The 15,945-nt window shown below is 52.6% G+C and overlaps 1 protein-coding gene across 2 annotated transcripts in view; it reads left to right on the top strand.

The window, feature by feature from the left end:
* Positions 1–8,183: 8,183 nt before the first annotated feature.
* Positions 8,184–15,945, top strand: part of LOC142467630 (rho GTPase-activating protein 20-like) — a 51,778-nt gene continuing 44,016 nt past the window's right edge. Inside the window, exon 1 of one of the 2 annotated variants that reach the window (XM_075573561.1) lies at positions 8,184–8,693. In XM_075573561.1, coding sequence (XP_075429676.1) covers positions 8,616–8,693 — 78 coding nt within the window. In that variant the 5' untranslated portion in view covers positions 8,184–8,615. The remainder of the gene's footprint in view (positions 8,694–15,945) is intronic. The other variant, XM_075573563.1, reaches the window with a different exon arrangement.

The following is a 15,945-nucleotide window of genomic DNA, read 5'->3' as shown; positions in this document are numbered from 1 at the left end:
ACTCCGTAACCTGCAGGGGGCAGGCAACACTCCGTAACCTGCAGGGGGCAGGCAACACTCCGTAACCTGCAGGGGGCAGGCAGCACTCCGTAACCTGCAGGGGGCAGGCAACACTCCGTAACCTGCGGGGGGCAGGCAACACTCCGTAACCTGCGGGGGGCAGGCAGCACTCCGTAACCTGCAGGGGGCAGGCAGCACTCCGTAACCTGCAGGGGGCAGGCAGCACTCCGTAACCTGCAGGGGGCAGGCAACACCCGTAACCTGCAGGGGGCAGGCAACACTCCGTAACCTGCAGGGGGCAGGCAACACTCCGTAACCTGCAGGGGGCAGGCAGCACTCCGTAACCTGCAGGGGGCAGGCAACACTCCGTAACCTGCGGGGGGCAGGCAACACTCCGTAACCTGCGGGGGGCAGGCAGCACTCCGTAACCTGCAGGGGGCAGGCAGCACTCCGTAACCTGCAGGGGGCAGGCAGCACTCCGTAACCTGCAGGGGGCAGGCAACACCCGTAACCTGCAGGGGGCAGGCAACACTCCGTAACCTACAGGGGGCAGGCAACACTCCGTAACCTGCAGGGGGCAGGCAGCACTCCGTAACCTGCAGGGGGCAGGCAGCACTCCGTAACCTGCAGGGGGCAGGCAACACTCCGTAACCTGCAGGGGGCAGGCAGCACTCCGTAACCTGCAGGGGGCAGGCAGCACTCCGTAACCTGCAGGGGGCAGGCAGCACTCCGTAACCTGCAGGGGGCAGGCAGCACTCCGTAACCTGCAGGGGGCAGGCAACACTCCGTAACCTGCAGGGGGCAGGCAACACTCCGTAACCTGCAGGGGGCAGGCAGCACTCCGTAACCTGCAGGGGGCAGGCAGCACTCCGTAACCTGCAGGGGGCAGGCAGCACTCCGTAACCTACAGGGGGCAGGCAACACTCCGTAACCTGCAGGGGGCAGGCAACACTCCGTAACCTGCAGGGGGCAGGCAGCACTCCGTAACCTGCAGGGGGCAGGCAACACCCCGTAACCTGCTGGGGGCAGGCAGCACTCCGTAACCTACAGGGGGCAGGCAGCACTCCGTAACCTGCAGGTGGCAGGCAGCACTCCGTAACCTGCAAGGGGCAGGCAACACTCCGTAACCTGCAGGGGGCAGGCAACACTCCGTAACCTGCAGGGGGAAGGCAGCACTCCGTAACCTGCAGGGGGCAGGCAACACTCCGTAACCTGCAGGGGGCAGGCAACACTCCGTAACCTGCAGGGGGCAGGCAACACTCCGTAACCTGCAGGGGGAAGGCAGCACTCCGTAACCTGCAGGGGGCAGGCAACACTCCGTAACCTGCAGGGGGCAGGCAACACTCCGTAACCTGCGGGGGGCAGGCAACACTCCGTAACCTGCAGGGGGCAGGCAGCACTCCGTAACCTGCGGGGGGCAGGCAACACTCCGTAACCTGCGGGGGGCAGGCAGCACTCCGTAACCTGCAGGGGGCAGGCAGCACTCCGTAACCTGCAGGGGGCAGGCAGCACTCCGTAACCTGCAGGGGGCAGGCAACACTCCGTAACCTACAAGGGGCAGGCAGCACTCCGTAACCTGCAGGGGGCAGGCAGCACTCCGTAACCTGTAGGGGGCAGGCAGCACTCCGTAACCTGCAGGGGGCAGGTAGCACTCTGTCACCTGCAGGGGGCAGGCAGCACACCGTAACCTGCAGGGGGCAGGCAGCACTCCGTAACCTGCAGGGGGCAGGCAGCACTCCGTAACCTGCAGGGGGCAGGCAGCACTCCGTAACCTGCAGGGGGCAGGCAGCACTCCATAACCTGCGGGGGGCAGGCAGCACTTCGTAACCTGCAGGGGCAGGCAGCACACCGTAACCTGCAGGGGGCAGGCAACACTCCGGCGCGAGTCTCACTCGTTGGAGAGCAGTCTGATTTATTGGGAAGCTGTGTCTCTGAGAAAAAGTCTCACTCATTAGTATGCTGTGTCACTCATTGAAAGGCACTCTCTATCACTGGAAAACTGTCACCTACAGGAGGCCAGTTACACTCATTGGGAGGCCGTCTCGCAGTGTCACCTACAGGAGGCCAGTTACACTCATTGGGAGGCCATCTCACAGTGTCCCCTACAGGAGGCCAGTTACACTCATTGGGAGGCCGTCTCGCAGTGTCCCCTACAGGAGGCCAGTTACACTCATTGGGAGGCCATCTCACAGTGTCCCCTACAGGAGGCCAGTTACACTCATTGGGAGGCCGTCTCTCAGTGTCCCCTACAGGAGGCCAGTTACACTCATTGGGAGGCCGTCTCACAGTGTCACCTACAGGAGGCCAGTTACACTCATTGGGAGGCCATCTCACAGTGTCCCCTACAGGAGGCCAGTTACACTCATTGGGAGGCCGTCTCACAGTGTCACCTACAGGAGGCCAGTTACACTCATTGGAGGCCGTCTCACAGTGTCCCCTACAGGAGGCCAGTTACACTCATTGGGAGGCCGTCTCTCAGTGTCCCCAACAGGAGGCCAGTTACACTCATTGGGAGGCCATCTCACAGTGTCCCCTACAGGAGGCCAGTTACACTCATTGGGAGGCCGTCTCACAGTGTCACCTACAGGAGGCCAGTTACACTCATTGGAGGCCGTCTCACAGTGTCACCTACAGGAGGCCAGTTACACTCATTTATAGGCCGTCTCTCAGTGTCACCTACAGGAGGCCAGTTACACTCATTGGGAGGCCATCTCACAGTGTCCCCTACAGGAGGCCAGTTACACTCATTGGGAGGCCATCTCACAGTGTCCCCTACAGGAGGCCAGTTACACTCATTGGGAGGCCGTCTCACAGTGTCACCTACAGGAGGCCAGTTATACTCATTGGGAGGCCGTCTCTCAGTGTCACCTGCAGGAGGCCAGTTACACTCATTGGGAGGCCGTCTCACTGTCACCTACAGATGGCCAGTTACACTCATTGGAGGCCGTCTCACCGTGTCACCTACAGATGGCCAGTTACACTCATTGGGAGGCCGTCTCACAGTGTCACCTACAGGAGACCAGTTACACTCATTGGAGGCCGTCTCACCGTGTCACCTACAGATGGCCAGTTACACTCATTGGGAGGCCGTCTCTCAGTGTCCCCTACAGGAGACCAGTTACACTCATTTATAGGCCGTCTCTCAGTGTCACCTACAGGAGACCAGTTACACTCATTGGGAGGCCGTCTCTCAGTGTCACCTACAGGAGGCCAGTTACACTCATTGGGAGGCCGTCTCTCAGTGTCACCTACAGATGGCCAGTTACACTCATTGGGAGGCCGTCTCACAGTGTCACCTACAGGAGACCAGTTACACTCATTTATAGGCCGTCTCTCAGTGTCCCCTACAGGAGACCAGTTACACTCATTTATAGGCCGTCTCTCAGTGTCCCCTACAGGAGACCAGTTACACTCATTTATAGGCCGTCTCTCAGTGTCCCCTACAGGAGACCAGTTACACTCATTGGGAGGCCGTCTCTCAGTGTCACCTACAGGAGGCCAGTTACACTCATTGGGAGGCCGTCTCTCAGTGTCACCTACAGGAGGCCAGTTACACTCATTGGGAGGCCATCTCTCAGTGTCACCTACAGGAGGCCAGTTACACTCGTTGGGAGGCCGTCTCTCAGTGTCCCCTACAGGAGGCCAGTTACACTCATTGGGAGGCCGTCTCTCAGTGTCACCTGCAGGAGGCCAGTTACACTCATTGGGAGGCCATCTCACAGTGTCACCTACAGGAGGCCAGTTACACTCATGGAAGGAAGTCTCACTCATTAGTATGCTTAGGGTTGCCAGGCGGCTTCTCCAAAAAATACTGGACACAATGGGAAAGGTGTGAGACACTCAAGACATACACACACCTCTCTCACCTCTCCATGCTGTTTCCTCCTTTCCTTGGCCCCTCCCCCAGGCTCCAGACACATCCTTCTGATTGGCTGCTTTATCCAGATGCAGCCAAACAAAATGGAGGATGCTGCCCAGACCCTTAGAAACAGCTCAGCTCTTTACCTGCTTGGGGAAATCCCCATAGGTCACTATGTCCAGAGAGGTAATACCGGTATACACATACACGTCCAGAGAGGTAATACCCGTATACACATACACACCCAGAGAGGTAATACCGGTATACACATACACACCCAGAGAGGTAATACCGGTATACACATACACGTCCAGAGAGGTAATACCCGTATACACATACACACCCAGAGAGGTAATACTGGTATACACATACACGTCCAGAGAGGTAATACCCGTATACACATACACACCCAGAGAGGTAATACCGGTATACACATACACACCCAGAGAGGTAATACCGGTATACACATACATGCCCAGAGAGGTAATACCAGTATACACATACACGCCCAGAGAGGTAATACCGGTATACACATACACACCCAGAGAGATAATACCGGTATACACATACACGCCCAGAGAGGTAATACCGGTATACACATACACGTCCAGAGAGGTAATACCGGTATACACATACACACCCAGAGAGGTAATACCGGTATACACATACACGCCCAGAGAGGTAATACCGGTATACACATACACACCCAGAGAGGTAATACCGGTATACACATACACGTCCAGAGAGGTAATACCGGTATACACATACACACCCAGAGAGGTAATACCGGTATACACATACACGCCCAGAGAGGTAATACCGGTATACACATACACGCCCAGAGAGGTAATACCGGTATACACATACACGCCCAGAGAGGTAATACCGGTATACACATAAATGCCCAGAGAGGTAATACCGGTATACACATACACGTCCAGAGAGGTAATACCGGTCACAAACACGTCCAGAGAGGTAATACCGGTCACAAACATGTCCAGAGAGGTAATACAGGTATACACATACACGCCCAGAGAGGTAATACTCGTATACCCATACATGTCCAGAGAGGTAATACCGGTATACACATACACACCCAGAGAGGTAATACCGGTATACACATACACGCCCAGAGAGGTAATACTCGTATACCCATACATGTCCAGAGAGGTAATACCGGTATACACATACACACCCAGAGAGGTAATACCGGTATACACATACACACCCAGAGAGGTAATACCGGTATACACATACACGCCCAGAGAGGTAATACCGGTATACACATACACGCCCAGAGAGGTAATACCGGTATACACATACAGGCCCAGAGAGGTAATACCGGTATACACGTACACGCCCAGAGATGTAATACCGGTATATACATACACGCCCAGAGAGGTAATACCGGTATACACACACACACCCAGAGAGGTAATACCGGTATACACATACACGCCCAGAGAGGTAATACCGGTATACACATACACGCCCCGAGAGAGGTAATACCGGAATACACATACACGCCCAGAGATGTAATACCGGTATACACATACACGCCCAGAGAATTAATACCGGTATTCACATACACGCCCAGAGAGGTAATACCGGTATACACATACATGCCCAGAGAGGTAATACCGGTATATACATACACGCCCAGAGAGGTAATACTGGTATACACATACACGCCCAGAGAGGTAATACCGGTATACACATACACGCCCCGAGTGGTAATACCGGTATGCACATACATGCCCAGAGAGGTAATACCGGTATACACATACACGCCCAGAGAGGTAATACTGGTATACACATACATGCACAGAGAGGTAATACCGGTATACACATACACGCCCAGAGAGGTAATACCGGTATACACATACACGCCCAGAGAGGTAACACCTGTATACACATACACGCCCAGAGAGGTAACACCTGTATACACATACACGCCCAGAGAGGTAACACCTGTATACACATACACGCCCAGAGAGGTAATACCGGTATACACATACACCCCCAGAGAGGTAATACCGGAATACACATACACGCCCAGAGAGGTAATACCGGTATACACATACACGCCCAGAGAGGTAATACCGGTATACACATACACGCCCAGAGAGGTAATACCGGAATACACATACACGCCCAGAGAGGTAATACCGGTATACACATACATGTCCAGTATTACCTCTAATTTTTTATTGGGCAGAGTGTCCAAATACAGGACACTCTGGCTCAATTCTGGCCACCTGGCCACACTAAGTATGCTGTGTCACTCATTGGAAGGCTATTTTACTCTCTGGAAAACAGTGTCAGCTATTGGATGCCAGTTCCACTCATTGGGGACGGCCGTCTGACTTTCCTGCAGCCACTCATTGCAACGTGGGCTCACATACTGTACATATTGTGTATCCGTAGCCATCAATTCAGTGGAATCACATCCTTAGGGGCTTATTCTATATCCAGGCTCACCGCGCCCAAACGAGATCATGTTTCAAAGTCTCCCGGCTGCAAAAACAACACCAGATTCATTCATCAAGAAAATGCCATTGATTTCAATGGGAATATCTTTGCCTAATAAATGTGTTGCCGTTTTTTGCCCCAGTTTTGCAGCCGGAAGACTTTGATAAATAACCCTCAAAGTCTTCCAGCTGCAAAACTGCCAATGGAGCAACAAGAAAAAAACAGCACCAGATTCATCCCGTGCAACAATCCCAGGGAAAGCATTGCAGCGGGGAGATTTTGATAGATACCAGCGTGTCACGTGCTTGTTCCTATTACAGAAACCCATAAATGTTGGGGTTTGGCGGCTTCCCATCCCCTGGCCCGGCTGACTGGGTGTGGTCCCCATCACGGCTCTGAGCCGGTGTTGGAGAGAAGGAAACTGGAGCTGAGAGCCGCCCCCGTGCCAGACGTCCAGGAATAAAAGCGAGATTCCGAGTGGAAAACGCATGAAATGAATGAGTTCGGCGGCCAGAGAGCTCCACGTGTTCTTTCCTTCGGCCTGAATCTGCTGCACTTGACTTCTCAGCTCATTACGGGGACAATAACGGTCCAAGAGTTCATACAGGGCTGCATAATGTGTCTACAAGGTGCTCATTACTATCGGTATATGTAGGAAAAAACAGGGTTATACTATTAAAAGTATACACATATATATACTTTTAATAGTATAACCCTGTTTTTTCCTACATATACCGATAGTATATATATATATATATATCCACAACCAAGATTCAGACATGAATTAATACAGCACGCTCAGGCCCCATAGGAAACAATGATGCATTTGGGGCAATATTTTTGCTCTCGTTTTGCAGCCAGTGACTTTGATAAATGACCCCCAAGGTCCTCTTGTGGTGTAAATGACAAAGCCCAGCACACCTAATTCACTTCTGTGAGCTCCGGATCTTTGTGCATGCAGCGCACGGCGAGGCGCTCTGGCAGGTAAAGGGTTAAGGAAGATTATCGAGGGACCTTCACGTTATTTAAGTTACACCCAAACTTGGCATTGCCCCCCTCCAGACCCTGAGATCGGGGGGTTTGCCGGCTCTGGGTGGGTGTAACGCCACGGTTACATATCATTTAAAGTTCTATTTCCATCTCCTGTTCTCTCTCCGCTTCAGCATAATCCTTATTTGGGGGACATTTCTGACCGGGCCCCGATTCCACGTAGCACTGGGGACCTGACCTTTCCAGCACGTGTTTATTCCGTGTGCCTCGGGTGGGAGGGGCAGGTGCTATTAAAGTGAGGGCTCCATTCAGTTCACAATTATTCCAGAATGTCATTTCAACACAAATACTGTTAACGCCTTTAGTGGTGCCCAGCAGGGGGGCTCAACGCCAGTCCTCAAGACCCCCCAAACAAGTCAGATTTTCAGGATATCCCTGCTTCAGCACAGGTGGCTCAATAGGTGGCTCAGTCGAAGACTGCACCACCTGTGCTGGAGCCAGGATATCCTGAAAACCTGGCCTGTTGGGGGGTGTTGAGGATTGGAGTTGGCAATGCTGTGAGCGATAGTAACTAATCTGAATTGTAAGGGTACCCCGTGGTATAAAGCAAACCCCTTCAGACTGTGCTGGAGCGGCAGGCAGCAGAGGGGTTAAGTGCGGGTTAGAAGCAGTTAGTTATACTGGTTCTGATAAACTAAAATATCATTTCTCCCTGAAGAAGGTTCTCTCGAAGCGGGCACAAAGGGCGAGAACCCCCTTATTTCTGCCAGATACCCCCTTGGCATGCAGCACAGCCCCCCTGTATCCCGTTAGCTGAGGGGCTGCTTGGTGTAGGAGCAGCTCTGTGAGATTGGAGATGTTAGGGAGGCAGCACAGCCCCCCTGTATCCCGTTAGCTGAGGAGCTGCTTGGTGCAGGAGCAGCTCTGTGAGATTGGAGATGTTAGTGAGGCAGGCAGCACAGCCCCCTATGTGAATGCCCTTATTTAGTCCGCCTCTGAGGTGGAGTACTTTCTCTGCATTCCCTCTGCTCAGGGAAAAGTCCCACACAAGTCCATGTTACTCTCCCACTGCCCCAAGTCCCTGTTACTCTCCCACTGCCCCCTGTCCACGCAGCCTCTCTGAGAGCCGGGATTTAACCTGCAAAGGAAAGCTTTTTATTCCCCCCACATCCCGCTTTGTTTCCTCTGGGTGGGAGCACTGGATCCTCACAGACCCTTTCCTGTGTGCGCCTGAGGACGAACATGTGAGGCTCAGTGAGAGTAATGCACTTGGCAGGGGGAGTGCAGGGTGAAAATGACCCCTCAGCAGAAGGCCAATCTGCAGAAAGGACCTAGCACTGCCCTGGGAGCGCGGATCCAGGAAGGTGGAAAGGTGAGTCCTGCAGGTAGAGGGGATGTGGGGGGCTCTGTGCATCACACAGGTTGTGTTCATGTCTCGTAGTGTGAACGCAACAACATCTGTATGTAATGCAAGCACTGTCTGAGCCACGCCATGACACGCATGCACTGTCTGAGCCACGCCATGACATGCATGCACTGTCTGAGCCACGCCATGACATGCATGCACTGTCTGAGCCACGCCATGACACGCATGCACTGTCTGAGCCACGCCATGACACGCATGCACTGTCTGAGCCACGCCATGAGATGCATGCACTGTCTGAGCCACGCCATGACATGCATGCACTGTCTGAGCCACGCCATGACACGCATGCACTGTCCGCTAACATGCGCCTTGTCGCGTTAGTCTCTGGGGATGATGCTCTGGTCCATGGGTGGCCAACTGCAGTTCTTAAGGGCTACCAACAGGTCAGGTTTTCAGGATATCCCAGCTTCAGCACAGGTGGCGCAGTCTTCGACTGAGCTACTGATTGAACCATCTGTGCTGAAGCAAGGACATCCTTAAAACCTGACCTGTTTGTGGCCCTTGAGGACTGGAGTGCCCCCCCCCCCACCTACCTGTTCTAGTCAGTTGCAGGCTCCATGGTGCTTAAGAGGTTAAATATGTGATACCTGCAAAGAGATAAAGGACTTTGGAGCTGCGCCTTATAATTATACAGACTGTACTTAATATGTCATGTAAAGAGATTCCACCCTTGATTATAAATACATTAAGGAGTTGGGTTACCATCACGTACTATATCGCCCAGATCTTCCATCACACTTTCATTTTGTGACATCTATTTACTTCAGTGAACTTTATACCATATTCCGCACACTCCGCGGTTGCACGCTCTGCGATTGCACGCTCTGCGGCTGCACGCTCCGCGGTTGCACGCTCCGCACCTGCTCGCTCCGCGGCTACATGCTCCACGGTTGCTCGCTCCGCAGCTGCACACTCCGCGGTTGCTCGCTCCGCAGCTGCACACTCCGCGGTTGCTCGCTCCGCAGCTGCACACTCCGCGGTTGCTCGCTCCGCAGCTGCACACTCCGCGGTTGCTTGCTCTGCGCTGTGGCGCCCGTCACTCATCTTTTCCCAGAAGCAGAGAAGCAATGGTCTTAGTAAAAGCAGTGATACTGCGCTTGGGCGCAGAGTAAAGCGCACGGCTTTGTAGGTCACACTGGAGGTGGTTTTAAGGAAGAAGTTGATGTTTAGCATCGTAAATAAAATCAAGTGGTACCGGGCACACACGCCGTCCGATGCGACCACGTCCGATGCGACCACGTCCCATACATTCGGCTTAGTGGATATTCCACGATGATCCCCAGAGACGGGTTAATAAAACGTATTTATTTTGCCCTAATTTTCCAGCCAGGACACTTTAATACGCAGACTCTAAGACTAGTGTATCTGAAGTACTCAACAGATATCCAGGATAAAACAATAGTTAGAGATGTCCAGTAAGTTGAACACCAGGAGTATTAGTCACTGAGCGTCGCCATCTTAAATGTGACCCATTGCTAATATGTCTGAGTTTGACTCTCTCCCTGCCGGGAGCTGCACAGAATTGTATTGCAAAGAGATTAAACCTATAGAGGTCTAGGGGGAGATATCTGAACGCAAATAGTGCAAATAGAACTTTATTTTCGTGTTTTGCGCCATTTTCTGCTCGTACGGTATTTGCGGGAAATGTAGGACGCGGTTTCTGGCGCAAATCGTCGGCCAGAAAAGTTTCCGACACCTCGGACCCGGCGGATTTTTTGACTCAAATACAAGATACAAAAGTGACGCGCGGAGACGCAGAGTTTGCTGCATCTCATTATAATCTGTGCGTAACTCCACCCTCTGTCACCCCCCCGAATCGCAAGGTGACACAAAACCTTGACACACTGACACAAAGAGACACAACATGAAAATAACACAATATGCAGCAATTCTGCCTCAGATTTGCCTCGATACTGGAGCAAGGAAAATCCCACTGCAATAACTAGGACTTTTCTCTTTGATACATACTATATGTGCAATTGTTTTACCCCAGAACTGCAGCACCTTTGCATTGATACTAGACCAAAAAGTATGAGAAAACGGACCTTAACGTCTCATCACAATTCCTCCTTGTTCTGGTTATAACACTGTGCCCTCTGTATAAGGAACGTTTGCCCCGCATTGTAAAGGAAGTGCCACTCGGGTTTCCTTTTCCATACGGCGCTTTCTTTCTGCATTTCACTCCTGAATAGCTTTTTGTAACTGTGCTGGGACCGGTTCCGGCCCGAGCTGCTCTGCAAATACCCCAAACCTGCCAGGGGGCCCCAATAATTATGGACTTTATTAGCCAAATATTCATTTCGTTTTGTCTCTGAGATTTATACAACTAATAAAACCAATTACATCTCTTTTACTACACAAAGAATCCTGAGGTATTCTACAAAGTACAGATGTTCAATGTTTCATTTGGTGAATTGAAGTATATGGAAAAAGTAGCAGAATTTTGCCAAATTCCACAAGTGTTTGTAAAAGTGGGGTTTAAAGGCACTCTTGGAGTTAGGCATTCGCAGTTGACTGGTTATGACAAAGATTCTAAAATTTGACAACTTTTTTGCCAGTCCTGATTTCACGGTAAATGTTTTGCATAGTAGCGTGGTCCTGCTTGGCTTCTGCTCCACGGGAGATTTATTTTAGTTTAAAATCTTTTTTTTTCATTATTGGTATCTTGCAAGGTACATACAGGTAAGAGTAACAGTCACAGCTGGGGAGATGATTTTGAGTCATAGGCACATGACTGCGACGTACATCGAGACACTCAATAAACCTTTTTTTTTTTTCCTTTTTTGTGGAAATAAGATGGGGAACGACAGGGGTCGGTCGGGTGGATAGTTGGGAACGACACGGAGATGAAGAGGGGGGGGGGAGAGAGAGCGAGGAATGGGCTGGGTGGGTCTCTCGGCCCCTTTAGTCCAGGGGGTGTCATAGCTGGACCAGGGCTTGTATTAGAGACGGAGCACCTGAGCCTGGCCTGGGTTCCCAGGTTTTATAGAAGTGGTGCATTCTCTGCTTCAGCATGGCTGTCAGTCTCTCCATGTTCATGACCATGTCTATTCTCTTTATTACCGTTCTCCTGGAGGGGGCCTTCATTTGTTTGCAGGCCGCCGCGACACAGCATCCAGCGGCCGTTAGAATCGCCGAGGTCAATCTGGCCATTGGGGCGGGGAGGTCTTCAATTGGTTTTCCCAGCACGTACGTCAGAGGGTCCAGGGGGACCTCCAGTCCTAGGGTTTCAATCAAGAGTCTCTGGATCCTGGTCTAGAACCTCTGGATCTCCGGGCACGCCCACCAAATATGGGGCATGTCCCCCCTTTGACCACATCCTCTCCAGCACAAGTCTGTTGTGCCTCGGAAGATCTGGCTCAGTCTACTTTGGGTTAGGAACCATTAGAATAGGATTTTATATATATTTTCTTTGGTGATAGAGCAGATTGATGTTTTGGAGGCAGATTCCCAGATATCCCCCCAGTCTTCCAGATCAATTTGTATGTTTAAGTCGGCGCTCCATTTTTGCATATACGTATGCGAGGGGGGATGGGACGCCTCTATTGTTCTATAGATTTCGGAGATTAATCCTCTCTGATATTCCCCTTTTAGGCAGAGGGTTTCAAATCTGGTCCGCGCTGGGAATGTATGGTTTGGGGATAGGGCTCTTAGGAAGTGCCTACTCCAGGGGAGATTTTAACAATTAGATGGTAAGCTCTTAGGGACAGATCCCTTTTTGCTCAGGGGTGGGCAACTCCAGTCCTCAAGGGCCACCAACAGGTCAGGTTTTCAGTATATCCCTGCTTCAATACAGGTGGCTCAGTCTTCGACTGTACCAACTGTGCTGAAGCAGGGATATCCTGAAAACCAGAATTGTTGGTGGCCCTTGAGGACTGGAGTTTCCCACCCCTGCTTTTGCTTGTGTTTACTAGTTGCCTGGCTCTTTGCCTGCATTGTATCTGAGTTGTGTTGTATTTAAAATTGTATATAAAGTGTTGCGTACATAGCAAGATTTATGTTTGTGTGTGTGGATGTAACCCCCTGCGTGAGGCGCTCACACACACACACTCACTGCCCCATGTGAGTAGCTCACACACACTCACACTGCCCCCTGTGTGAGGAGCTCACACACACACACTCACTGCCCCATGTGAGTAGCTCACACACACTCACACTGCCTCATGTGAGGAGCTCACACACACACTCCCCCCCGTGTGAGGAGCTCACACACACACTCACACTGCCCCCTGTGTGAGGAGCTCACACACACACTCACACTGCCCCCTGTGTGAGGAGCTCTCACACACACACTCACACTGCCCCCTGTGTGAGGAGCTCACATACACTCACACTGCCCCCTGTGTGAGGAGCTCACACACACACTCACACTGTCCCCTGTGTGAGGAGCTCACACACACTCACACTGCCCCCTGTGTGAGGATCACACCCTCACACTGCCCCCTGTGTGAGGATCACACCCTCACACTGCCCCCTGTGTGAGGATCACACCCTCACACTGCCCCGTGTGAGGAGCTCACACACACACTCACACTGCCCCCTGTGTGAGGATCACACCCTCACACTGCCCCGTGTGAGGAGCTCACACACACACTCGCACTGCCCCCCCCTGTGTGAGGAGTTCACACACACTCACACTGCCCCCTGTGTGAGGAGCTCACACACACACTCACACTGCCCCCTGTGTGAGGATCACACCCTCACACTGCCCCGTGTGAGGAGCTCACACACACACTCACACTGCCCCTTGTGTGAGGAGCTCACACACACTCACACTGCCCCCTGTGTGAGGAGCTCACACACACACTCACACTGCCCCCTGTGTGAGGAGCTCACACACACACTCACACTGCCCCCTGTGTGAGGATCACACCCTCACACTGCCCCCTGTGTGAGGAGCTCACACACACTCACACTGCCCCCTGTGTGAGGATCACACCCTCACACTGCCCCCTGTGTGAGGAGTTCACACACACTCACACTGCCCCTGTTTGAGGCGCTCACACACACTGACACTGCCCGATGTGTGAGGAGTTCACACACACTCACACTGCCCCATGTGTGAGGAGTTCACACACACTCACACTGCCCCATGTGTGAGGAGTTCACACACACTCACACTGCCCCTGTTTGAGGCGCTCACACACACTCACACTGCCCCATGTGTGAGGAGCTCACACACACTCACTCCGCCCACTGTGTGAGGAGCTCAGCCACACACTCACACTGCCCCCGTGTGAGGAGCTCACACACACTCACACTGCACCCTGTATGAGGAGCTCACACACATACACACATACTCACACTGCACCGTGTGAGGAGCTCACACACACTCACAATGCCCCCTGTGTGAGGAGCTCACACACACACACTCACACTGCCCCCTGTGTGAGGAGCTCACACACACACACACTCACACTGCCACCTGTGTGAGGAGCTCACACTCACACTGCCCCCTGTGTGAGGAGCTCTCACTCACACTGCCCCCTGGCAGGTTCCTCTCCAATGTGTTCTGGACATGTGACTGTGATGCACATGATAGCAGCCAATAATAACGTCTGTTCGAGAGGCGGGACTATGAGGAAGAGGAACCTTTAACAAGGGGGCGGCCATGTTGAGGGCAGATCTGTGAGGACCTGAATGCTGTCACGTCCGGTGGAGGATTTCAGAGTGTGCACGTGGCAGCAGGAGAGCCGGTTTCAGTCAGGACGCCATTGAGAGGTCAAGCGCTGTCAGAGGGGACCCTTAACGGCTATAGAGCACAGTGGTACCGAGGCACCCGTTGCAAAGTACAGACCTGCAACAGTTAGTATACAACGAGCTCCCACAGGGTGCTGGCACCATCACAAAGCCAACGTACCCAAGATTGGGTGACTCACGCACCCCTGACTCTGACTCACGCCCGCGCAGTGTTATTGGGAACTGTATTATTGTGGTGTGTGGTGATCCTCGCTGGGGACCACAGCTTGCCTAGTTTTCAATGGTACAGTAAACCCTGCTGTACCATCTGTATACTGTCTGCATTCTTCCCGCCATCTGACCACAGGCCACGCGTGGCCCATTAAGTTATCGAAAGGGACTCAGGCCTCAGCAATAGTCATAACTCCGGGGTTAAATAGGAGGGGTTCCGTCCTGTCTGGGGTCCACAGTTGGCTAGTACCATATATTTTGGAGAACAGCACATATTTGTAGCATTTACCAGGCTGTATAGAGAATAAGAAGCCCAACCGGGCATCAGAAATGTGAATTATGCATGTAAGAAAGTACATATTCATTAACGTGAGCTTGTTTCTGCCTCCGACTATTTCCGGGCTAAAAATAACCTCCGGTTTTATCCATGGCATCCCCGGGATGAATGCGCTCCTGTGTACTCCGAGCCTGGGCAAGGCACACACGTGCAGCAGTGCTGTGAGGCAATCTCACCCACGTGTGTATGTATGGAGGAGCACACGCGGGTGGGTGAGGGACAGTGGCGTAACGACTGCCCGGGCATGTCTAGGGGCCCCAAGGTCAGGGGACGCGGGGGTATGACACGAGACCGCCGGGACCCGGATGTGGTTTAGGGGAGGAAATTCGGCAGAGCTGGTGCGTTCTCTCTTACAGCCGATTGCGTTCCCGAGAGAAGTGTGAGAGAGAGCGCCAGCTCTGCCGCCTTTCCCCCCCGGAACTGCATGTGGGTTTGTTTGTTCCATTTCCGGGTCCCTTGGGGCGCCGCTCTGCTGCTGCTTAACAGAATTAAATGGAATGGGAAGGGCCCGCTTAATTATGTCCCCGGGGGGCCCTTATGGTGTTATTACACCACTAGTGAGGGGGAACATGGGTGGGTGAGGGAGAATACGGGGGGGCAGGGTGGGTTAGGGAGCACACAGGGGCAGAGGGTGAGGCTGCACCCCAGGCTGGAATCCCTACAGGACTTCTCTTTGTAATTTGAATTTGTGTGATTTTCAACCACTTCGGTGCTGGGAGGATGAGCAAAATGGGTAGAAAATAATCCGGTAACTCATTGAGGGGACACAAGGCTACTGTATGTACGGTGCTATATTGACAAACTGTATCACTGTGAGTTCACAGGAACTCTGTAGAGATCTCTCTGAAAAGGTCCCCAGATACAGTTAAACACAGATGACTGGTAAAGCCCAAGAGAATATCAATGGAGAATGTTTAGATCCTACAGCGTAGCGCCTACATCATATTTCCT

This window comes from Ascaphus truei, chromosome 16 (genome assembly GCF_040206685.1).
Source record: "Ascaphus truei isolate aAscTru1 chromosome 16, aAscTru1.hap1, whole genome shotgun sequence".
NCBI classification, from domain to species: domain Eukaryota; kingdom Metazoa; phylum Chordata; class Amphibia; order Anura; family Ascaphidae; genus Ascaphus; species Ascaphus truei.
Note: the sequence above shows the minus strand (reverse complement) of the source record. Positions and strands in the feature narration are given on the sequence as shown.